General features: G+C 35.9%; 1 protein-coding gene across 5 annotated transcripts; it reads left to right on the forward strand.

The window, feature by feature from the left end:
• Positions 1–1,925: 1,925 nt before the first annotated feature.
• LOC111401059 (putative lipid phosphate phosphatase 3, chloroplastic) lies at positions 1,926–9,994 on the forward strand. 5 transcript variants are annotated; one of them, XM_023028599.1, is made up of 11 exons: positions 1,926–2,153; positions 2,655–2,729; positions 3,611–3,832; positions 4,178–4,265; positions 4,375–4,487; positions 4,589–4,679; positions 6,058–6,246; positions 6,348–6,407; positions 6,562–6,739; positions 8,219–8,867; positions 9,388–9,994. In XM_023028599.1, exons 1-11 carry the CDS (start codon positions 2,088–2,090, stop codon positions 9,697–9,699), a joined length of 2,043 nt encoding a protein of 680 aa, XP_022884367.1. In that variant the 5' UTR covers positions 1,926–2,087; the 3' UTR covers positions 9,700–9,994. The 5 variants fall into 5 exon arrangements, with proteins under 5 accessions (XP_022884367.1, XP_022884368.1, XP_022884369.1 ...); XM_023028600.1 differs by having other exon boundaries at positions 1,928–2,153; positions 4,378–4,487; XM_023028601.1 differs by lacking the exon at positions 1,926–2,153 and adding an exon at positions 2,164–2,212.
• The last annotated feature ends 1,134 nt before the right edge of the window (positions 9,995–11,128 follow it).

An 11,128-nucleotide genomic window follows, 5' to 3' on the forward strand; every position in this document is an offset into this window, starting at 1 on the left:
TCGGTATGGCATATCAAATGCGGAGAAGTGAATTTCTAACAAGATAATTGGTCTAGTAGGGGACCGTTATCAAACCTGGTGAAGGTAGTAGAACCTGATTAAGCTTAAATGCTGTGTTAACCTCAATGGGGTGGAATTCACAAGATAATTGGTCTAGTAGGGGACCGTTATCAAACCTGGTGAAGGTAGTAGAACCTGATTAAGCTTAAATGCTGTGTTAACCTCAATGGGGTGGAATCAAGATGTCTTGGCAGATCTAATTGGGAATGAGTTAGCTAAAATTGCAATAGAACACCTTCCAATGTTACGTGAAGAACTGGATATAGCTGTTTGGAAACCATCTCCAGATGGTTTGTTTAGTACTGGTAGTACTTGGGAGCTTATACGAGCTAAAAGAGAGTGTGTAGATTGGGACAAATGGGTATGGCATCCATTAATTCCAAAAAAGATCTCGTTCATTACTTGGGAAGCTATACATAATGCTCTCGTTGTGGATGAAAGAATACAAATGGTGGGAATCTCCTTAGCCTCAAAATGTGTATGTTGTGTTAAACCTCATATTGAGTCTCTAGACCATTTGTTGGATGGAAGCGATCTGGCAAAATTCCTTTGGGTCCAGTTATCAACGGTCATAGGCATCTCTCACATTACATCGATGGGTTGGAGGCAAAGGATGAATTTTTGGTTCTCTAAGGCATCACAAACGTCCCAAGTAGGTATGATTATTGGCTTTTCCCCTGTTTTGATTTTCTATGCTATTTGGATGGCAAGGTGTCGAAAAAAGATGGAAGGTGTTGCTATTATTTGTGATCATGTTTGGGCTACAGTGAAGTGGTGGATTGGTGAATTATGTGCTAATGCGGCTAAGGTGTCTAGGCTATCTTTGTCTGATTGTATTACCTTACGAACTTTGGGTATTCAGATTCGAAAATCGCTTAATAAAGTCACTAAGTTTGTTCGTTGGATACCTCCACTCCCTACTTGGATTAAGTTAAATATTGATGGATGTTGTATAGGAAATCCTGGTAATTGTGGTGGAGGTTGGGTGATCAGAGCTGATAAAGGGGAATTTATTTGTGCTTTTCATACGTTCTATGGTCACGGTACTAACATATGGGTGGAGCTAAAAGCAATTTTGGATGGCATTCACATATGTGCTAAACTAAACTTCCCAAATATGATTATTGAAAGTGATTCTCAAGTTGTTGTGAATTGGTTCCTCAACAAAAGATGCACAGGATGTAAATTTTGGAAAGAATGCGAAGAGATAAATGATCTTATGACGGGAAGAGAAGTGATTTTTAGGCATGTTTTTCTGGAAGCAAACTAAGTTGCAGACGCTTTATCTAAAATTGGGGTAAGTGGTAACACGGTAGTATTTCATGATATGGTTGATCTTCCTGGGGCAGTCATCAACTTGATTATAGCAAATATGAATCATTTTCCATATGTACGAATTTATTAATAGTTCAGTATTTATGGTTGACAATTTGCGATGTGAACTTGTTTTCATAGTATTCCTCCACCATACGTGAGGGTTGATCTATAAAACTTGGAGGTATCTATTTAAAAAAAAAAAAAAACATAGTTAGCAAATTTATTTAGAAAAATAAAATAAATGTGACTTATTTAAAATAAATAAATTTAAAACAATTAAGGAATTCAGTTCTTGATCTACAATCGAAAATTGAGCTGAACCAATCAATTCTCAATTTAGATATTCGTTCGGATATTTAATTTAAGAATAATCGCTCAGCTTAATTTAGTTTGATTCGGATCCCGTTCGATCCGATTCAATTAGAGAATTTTACCCAACCCAATAAGTCGATTAAAAATGAGTTTGATGAAAATGAAATTTTAAAGAATGCTTGAACCAGCTTGACATTAATTTTTTATTTGTTTTCTGTAGATAAGATTCGTTTTGTGTGGACCCATCAAACTCTTGATGCAATATTTTACTTTCGTGAGTAGTGCCTTTTGCTCTAGATGTTCTTCAGCAACATATTATTATACTTACCCACAAACTATTACTGGGGACATTCTTATTTGTCCGTAGTTGAATTGTGTATATTTTCCTTCGTTCAATCATGCCCTGGTGGAATTTCAGATCCACCTTTTGTTTTAAGATTTTCAATGGTTTCTCTCCGTCTCAGGCAAGTTATCCTGCTGCTGTGCCCTGGCATAGGTTTTATTTTCTGAGCTTATGGAGATTGTGAGCAGTTTCGATTATTTCTGAGTTCTTTGTAGGATGGTCATGATTTGAATTTTTTTGCCCCGATTTTTGTGATTGATGTGAATCACATCTTGTATGATTCACATTCGATTGTATGAAGTCTATGTTTTCGGATGACTATTTTATGGAAAGAATGTGATTGACATTGGTACTATTGCGTCAATTCTCTAATGAATATGTCCTGGAAATATTATTTTTTCAAATTGCTTTGAATCGTGGAGTTTTGCTGGTTTTATTGTGTGAATTGTAGTTGCATGATTATTTTGATTATTTTTATATATACTGTAAAGTCAAAAAGTGTAATGTGCTTGGGGGAAGATGTACATTCTAGGCTGGTTTTCTTAAAGTGTAATAAGTTGAATCTATCTTTTTTGATAATGAATAATCATATTGGAGGTTGATTATGTATTTGTCAATTCAGGGGCCGGAAACTTCTGCAGTCACTACTGATTCATTTTCTGAGCTCCAACCATTGATGAAATTCAAGAACCAGCAGGTGGATAATTGCTCGTGCTTATAATCTGTAATAACTTAAATTAGTTAGTCGGAAAAAGAAAAAAGAAAAAAAAAATCAATTGTGTTCTCTATGTATTGACTTTACTTCCACTGATGCAAGAATAATTGTTCATTCTTGGTTTTCATTCTTGTATTGCAATTGTAGAGCAATGCATGATATATTTCTTATTAACATCCAAAATGGACCTGAGAAGGAATATGAAGATTTTATGCGATGTGAATAATCAATTTAGTATACACATGCTTTTTAGAGATTCAACACAGACATTTCATAGAAATGCATTATAACTGGTAAAAATGATAAAGTTAAGATTGAAGGTGTATGTATGAATGAAAATCCTCATAAGAAGAGTTGGGGGTAGGACTGCTGTCTATCTTTCATTATAGCTAGAGTATTATTCTTTCCCTCAAGGAACACTCTTGTTTGTTTGTCTTTTGCAAACCAAAAGGCATTGTGCAGCTGCCATCATTTATTCAATCTACCATATAAAGATCAGAATCTTCACATTTCTTTGGACTGTAATTGATGTGCCTGTCAAAAATCCTCAAATATAGAACAACAAACTCGAGGTTCTAATTTGCCGAGTCAATAAATGAGCAGTGGTCTTAATAATTAGTTGTAGACCAACGAGTCTGTGTTGAAGACTGTAATTCTATTTGGTACTAATACGATGATACATTGGAAGTTCGCCTATGACCATTCGTCGACTCTATCATATTGGGATCTTAATATATCTACAATAAAAAACAATATCAGCTATACTCAGTGCTTGCTATACGATGCAATTTCTCGATGGGAACCGGATGTTCTAATTATTTTTTACGTCTCGTCATGGCATGTATTTCATTTATGTTCTGCAGAAGGGAATGAGGGAAGCCGAGCTCGTGGCACACACTGTGAGGTCTCATGGGGTCACAGTCGCGAGGACACACATGCATGACTGGTTGATACTGATGCTTCTTGGGGTGATTTTAGTCATTCTGAAGATAATCAATCCATTTTATCGCTTTGTTGGGAAAGATATGATGTCTGATCTCAAATATCCCCTGAAGAGTAACACAGTACCTGTATGGCTTGTGCCAGTAAGTTGATACCTTGATTGCTGAACTTGACTTTTTCCTTCTTTAGTAAAGCCATTGATGTGATGCCATGTATTGATTTCTATGATGCACTCACACGTATATGTCGCCGACACAATAATTAAAATCTTTAAAATTCTTCATTTATATAATATAAATTTAGTTTTATAGTTGTTTTTTATTTTAAATCATTTAAATATGAGTACCAATTCATTATTTAATAATAATTTTGAGTTAAAAATATATTATATTTCGAATAAAAAAAAAAAAAAAAAAGACTGGTAGAATGTCCAACACATGTCTGTGTTGTCTGTGCAATAGAGATTGATTATCTTAGAAACTCCTTAGATTTATGCAGTGCTGTTACCAGTAGCAGTTTTCCTACTCTTCTATGTTCGCCGAAGAGATGTCTACGATCTTCATCATGCCGTATTAGGTAAATAATATTTTTGCATCTGCAATTTTTTACGAGGATTTGCATCAATTAACAAAATCAAAGTGGATGATTTTGACATTCTCTCATACTATGAAGCTGTCTTTGTCAGCAGGGATTCTATTCTCAATCTTGATAACAGGGGTTCTTACTGATGTAATTAAGGATGCAGTTGGTCGCCCTCGGCCAGACTTCTTCTGGCGATGTTTTCCAGATGGAAAGGATGTAATGATTTTTTACCTGATCATTCAAAACCTTGAAGCAAGTATTGCTAGATCATTTTCATTGCAGACTGTTCTGCCTAATTAAATTGACTGTCTTTTCAGGCTTATGATCAATGGGGAAATGTTGTTTGCCATGGTGACAAAAGTGTCATAAGGGAAGGACATAAGAGTTTTCCTAGTGGGCATACTTCATGTAAGCAGTAAATATCTATTATCAGCACGTTAATATTTTCCAAAAGATTAAGAGTCCGTTTGATTGCGAAAATGGAATTTGAGTGGAAAGAAAACGAATTCCAGGGAATTGAATTGCCTATAAATTGTTTTCCCAGGAATTGTAAATTATTGTGTTTGATTGGTATAATTTTTCATGTAAAAAATGTTGAAATAGAAGTATTTTTTTGTGTTCGTTTAGTTTTGTTTTACATGAAAATTGGCAATTAAAGGGATATAATTTATTGGCATTGAGGATGAAATTTGTTTACATTGCCAAAAAAAAAAGGTCAAAAAAATCATCTATCTTTTGGTGTTTGTTTGGCTTTGTTTTACATGAAAATTGTCAATTAAAGTAAAATATTTTTTTAATTAGGGATAAAATTTGTTTTCATTGCCAATCCCACATAAAAACCAAGAAAAATCCTACGTGGCAAGACAACTAAGAAATTCATTTCCATGGAAATAAAAAAGCTATCAAACACCCTTAAAATTGGAAAATCTCTCCTATCAAACACACCCTAAATTACTTGTTGACAGTTTTGGGATATTCAATGGGGAAAGTGGACAGTCTCAATATTTTCATCGATGTTAAAGCCCTCTTGAAAGTGGTTCATACAACCTATGGACAAGCTTGCGCTGATGAAATGCCTCTGCCATTACTTGGCTTTTAGTAGATAGATTGCTCTTGTCAAAAGCAATTTATAAACTCTATTTTTATTGCTGCTCTGTGCTTCACCATGTCATACCTACATTTTTAGTTAACAAAGGCTTCCTAAAGCATCCTCTAGCTTTTCACCCTTTTCCCCCCTTTTGGTAATCTTATTGTAATGTTTATTGTATATCATTTAACCTTCCTTGCTCCAAATTGAATGGCGTGTTCATGTATTTCAATCAGAAAATCTAACAGAGACATTATTGTGGAGATTCTGACCAAAGAATTAGATATTCCATGCCCTCGGAGAGTTCCTGTCATGCTAAGTGACTGGCCTATCCTTTTTTCCCCCACAATTTCTACACCTTTCACTTAAACACAAACTATGTTCCATTGCTAGTTCCATGTAATAGCATTGCTGATTCTCTCTCTCTCTCTCTCTCTGTGTATTTTGCAATGTTTCTTTGGGAACATTAAAAAATTTAAGAGGGCAAGGATATTTTAGATGGTAACGATGGGGGCATCCTTCCCAGTTTTTCCTTTCAATTTTCATGCTACCTCCTCCCATAGTTATGTAATCTTAGGTCTCTCAGTAATATCTACACTAATTACTTCAAGTCCGAATGACCGCATGTCATCTTCTAAAAAACCTAAATAGATCCTTGAATCTAATTTTTCTACGATGGGACTTGAATTGAACATGCAGGGTCTTTTGCGGGGCTGGGCTTCTTATCACTGTATCTATCGGGGAAGCTAAAGGTATTTGATAGGAGAGGTCATATTGCAAAACTCTGTTTAGTTTTGCTTCCTCTACTTGTTGCATCACTGGTTGGCATTTCTCGAGTGGATGATTATTGGCACCACTGGCAGGATGTATTTGCAGGAGGTTTACTAGGTTTGTCTATTACATTCCTACGTTTGTTGTTTTTATCAGTTGAAAGCTAATAATAACATGGGTTCACAGTTTAATTGGTTTAATGGAAGTATTCTTTGCAGGTCTAGTGGTAGCCACATTTTGCTATTTGCAGTTCTTCCCACCTCCGTATCACGTTGATGGTATCTTCTGCTGATTTTACTTATATAGTACTCGGCTCTTGTTTTTGCAATTATATTGTTTGATAAAAGCTCGTGATTAGTGTGAACGATTGTTCATTTTCAATAACATTGCAATAATTATTTCCCTGAGAGCCCGTGCATTCTTTCTTGTTAGGTTGGGGGACATATGCGTATTTCGGGATATTGGAGTCGCGCTCCAATGTAAACAACTTAAAGACCTCTGAGGCCATGGTTGAAATCCAACAAAATGAAAGAAAAAGCAATGCTGTCATAGGGATATCGTCATCTGGTAGTCCCAGCTTACCAGTTGAAGATTTAGAATCTGGAAGGAGGTAGTTTTTGACTCTTGTATCAATTCATCTGTGCTTTCTAGTTTTGGTAGAAATATGTATAAAAATATGCATCTACTAAAAAATCTTCTCACTCAATTATGTTCCTTGTAAAGATTAGTTCTTCCATCTTTGTGTGAATTTCTGCCATGTCTGTTTACATGAGTAGATAACTATAGGTGAATGGAACAACGGTATCAAAGGTCATAATCATAAAGCTCTTGCTCGATGAAGACCTTCGTATAATTGACAGTGGTATTAGATAACCGAGATTCACTATTTAATTGAGAATCAGACATACACATCTCAATTAAATAGTGACATGGAGTATTGAGTTTCGTACTTATGAAAGTAATTTAGCCCTGTTTGATAGGGATTAAAATTAGATTTGTAGTATAATTTGATAAAAATTGATGAAATGCGTGATTAAAAAACCGTGAGTCCTATGAAATGTGTGATTAAAATTAATTATTGACTTTAATTTAGATTAAAATTGAATTTTAATTTTCACCAAATGCGACCTATGATTACATCATAACTATTAAATTGAGAACCATGTTGCACGGGAAAAAAAAGGAAAAGAAAGAAGGGAAAAAAACACGTAGATTAGTTAAAGTTGTGATGAAGTAACTTTGTATATATTAAAAATTAATGATTGGAGGGTTTTACTTATAATAATTACAAAAGATTTCTTAATTCACCTAAGCTAAAACAAACTTCAGCTCTACACTACCACCCTTCACCTCACCATTCTTGCATCCCACGTTATTTTAGTTCATAACTAACTTCTTCAAACCTTAATTAAGTCACCCATCATCTTACATTTTATTTTCTTGACCTACATACCTCGAAATACAAACACAAATATGTATTTTCAAGTTAAATTTCACATCTGATTTGACATTTATCATTAAGTTAACGCTAGAAGAATAACAATTCTCTATATCCTTGGCCTTTGTAGAGAATGTTTTTCAAGTTAAATTATTGTCATACCAAAACACCATTGACTTTCATGATCACCACCAACTTTGAGGGACAAAACAACTTTAACTAACCGCATAGTTGGTACAGTAGGTAGGTGTTTTCTCTTAACGGTTTTGGATAGGATTTTTTTTCCCCTCTCACGCACCTTTTTTTATTTTTTATTTTTTTATTTTCCCCGCCAAAAATTTGAAATGCTTCTAATCCAAGCAATTCAACCATATGTTTCTGAAAGATCGAACGGTTACAAGTTTTCTATTCACATTTATCTACTGTAGACCGAGATGTAGGGATAATTATTTTTCAGCCTTTATATTTCCCCTCCTATTACTACAAGTTCCAACTCACAAATCTTTCCCTCCCTCTTTCTATGGAATTCACGGAGTTGTAAACTCCCCCAGCTTCAGGTGATTGATTCCAATAAATCACCGAGTCAATTGAATTCTATTAATGTGTTTTCCAGTCAAATTTCATAATTCATTGGCGTTTTCTGTTAATTAGTGGAATGCAAGAGAATAATTCTTCGAGTGAAGCCCTCACCGGCAGCTCCACATCCGCGGTGTCACTTCAGCGCTTCACTAGCACCAATCCATTTCTATCTCCTACATCTCCGACTTACCTGAACCCCAATCCCTACCGCTACTCCACACTTTTCCCGCAGAACTACTCACCAAATTCTCCCTCTGAAACCGCCTCGTTCGACGGCGGTGATATCGCCGCCACCGAAGAGAGCCTCCACGAAGCTAGCCGCATCCTCGAATATCAGCAGCTCTATAATCGACATACCGTCTGCCTTGCTCGCCTCCACGAGTATATCAATGAAGTTGATTCCCTCCGCTGCGAGAACAACTCCCTCCGCCTGTCCAACGCTGATCTCACCCGCCGTCTCACTCTCCTTGTCAACCAGAATTGCCTTCTCTCTGATTTCAACCGCCTCAACATCGTCCCTTCCCCCACTGTCTCCTTTCCTACATACGCCACTCACGTGACCTCTTCTCAACCTCTTATAGAGGAGAATCACATGCAACGGACCCCAGAGCGAGTCACAATTCCGAAGAGTATCTCGGTGCGTTCCAGCGGCTATCTGAAGACTCGAATGGACCAAGATGTGACTCGCCAACAAGTAGCTGGTGAACCTGGTCTTGCATCGGTGAGTCAGCTCGATCTCTAATGTACCATTTCAACGTGAATAGCTATCACTGTGTAGTGACGTCATAATCTAATTTCTCTTAAAACCGGTAATACGAATATATTCTGAATGCTCGATCTATGGACCGAGGTTTTTATTATTTTGTTTCATTCCATTGATTGATTGATCTGTTCTATTTTTTCAAAGTTTGCCTCAGTAACTCAACCAATAACAGAGAGGAAAGTCTGTAATTTAATGTGATGGGGAAATAGATCATGTCTAATTGTAGCAACTTTTTAATAATCTGAAATCATCCCTAACATTTGAATTAAGAGTTCAGTCGATAATCTCACAATTTGTTTTTTAACATTTCTATTTGCATTAAGAGTTTAGTTTGATTTCTCTATCAAACGAATAAAATCAACAATAACATTCTCTCTAATTCTGCCACATTATATTGTTAACAAACCCCTGTCTCGTCCTTGTTTGTACCTAAATTGTTGTTTACCTTTCTGGTGGGGTTTGTTAATACGTACTGCAGCAACGGGTGTACGTACCAGGGAGCAAAAGGGAAGAGGAAGCTCTGGAATTTGAAGTGTACAACCAAGGAATGTTCAAAACAGAGCTGTGCAATAAGTGGCAGGAGTCTGGTGAATGTCCTTATGGAGACAATTGCCAGTTCGCGCATGGTATCAAGGAGCTGCGTCCAGTGATAAGGCACCCTCGCTACAAGACTGAGGTTTGCCGTATGGTTCTCGCGGGAGACATCTGTCCCTATGGTCACCGCTGCCATTTTCGCCACGCGCTCACCGAGCAGGAGCGGCTCATGGCAATGGCACCAGCACCGCGTTAGTTGGTTCATCCGCACAGGAGAGTTTATGAACTCTGGGGTGGGCTTAATTTGGTAAATCTGGATGAAAATATCGTTTAATAATTGTTGTTGCTATTAGCATGCATGATTTACGTACGAAATACTGGATAATTACTTAGTTATAGCTTGTAAGTATGAAAAAAATGTGAAAATATATACTCATATTGCAAGAGTAGTTCAAGATTATATGTTTAGCTAGCTTCTGATACGGTATTATATATAGCTGATACAAAAGTATTAAATATGAGGAATTGAGATAACATTTGAGATTTTCATACATAGTGTGATAAGGGGTAGCCGAAATGTTAGATTCCCAACATCTGTCCATTGATCAACTTTTGAAAGCAATGTCTTTGTCAATTCCCTTCCTTAACTACAAAGTATAACCATTCTGACAGTTTGATTAGTTCAACGTTTATACACATACTCTGCAAATGCTTTATACATTTTCATGTTTGTGGATGAAACTTTTAAGATTAATTCTTCATAATCTATATGGGTTGCCTATACCAGTTTTGAGTAAAAAAACAAACTACGTAAATGGGTCATGGTTCTTTGGTGATTCACATTTGTCTTTTTTCATAAATTCTTCTTCACAACCACCGTTAGTTGGATGTACCAGCCAATAGAATATTGAATTGCACGTCTCAAATTAAGCAGAGATGTGCTATGATTATGCAATAGGGAACAACTTTCCTCTATCCAAAAGACAATAAGAGAAGAAAGGAGCCGTTGTTTGATAGAGAAGTAAAGGTAATGGATAAAGTAGGCCTTTCTTTGACATATTTAATGCAGTGCAAAATTATAGAGCTATAATTCTTCAGAGAGATGCTACACTTTTGTATACATCATGCTGAATAGGCAATTTCTCATTGACTGTTGTACAAAAAAACAAAATGTCACCAGCCAATGAGAAATTGTCAACTTAGCATTATGTAAAGAACGGTGTAAACAAAGGTGTACAAGTAACTTTACGCATAATGTAATAAGCATATTGTTGGGGCCCTTTTACAAGTCAGAATTGGCTCTCCTTGGATATGGTCCAGTTATTGGGTAGTAGCAATTTCACAACCTTGTGGACGGTCGTCTAAACTCGACTTTCGAGAGGCAGTCTATATTTGGGACTATACTTAATTTTCTCTTTTGGTAGTTTCGAGCCTGCAGATGGATTAGATGGATTTCTAGGCTACTGTTTTGATGGCCCAAATTTGCTCCCTTTTTCTTATTATTTTTTAAGTACTGAACAGATCCTTTAATTTTTCCCAACATACAGACATCACTAGAGGGTGGAACCTTTCCCAGATTATTGCAGATGTATAATCTTCTCGAAAGTAATTTTTATATAATATATATATATATATATATATATATATATATATATATATATATATATACATACTTAATAAAATAA

Source organism: Olea europaea, chromosome 10 (assembly GCF_002742605.1).
Source record: "Olea europaea var. sylvestris chromosome 10, O_europaea_v1, whole genome shotgun sequence".
Lineage (NCBI taxonomy): Eukaryota > Viridiplantae > Streptophyta > Magnoliopsida > Lamiales > Oleaceae > Olea > Olea europaea.

Bases quoted from the DNA above. Each gene is read 5' to 3' on its own strand.
- LOC111401059 (XM_023028599.1), top strand. From the start codon at position 2,088: ATGCCCTGGTGGAATTTCAGATCCACCTTTTGTTTTAAGATTTTCAAT. The intron at 4,488-4,588 runs GTAATGATTTTT...CTGTCTTTTCAG, and splicing joins GTTTTCCAGATGGAAAGGAT to GCTTATGATCAATGGGGAAA. The intron at 6,408-6,561 runs GTATCTTCTGCT...CTTTCTTGTTAG, and splicing joins ACCTCCGTATCACGTTGATG to GTTGGGGGACATATGCGTAT.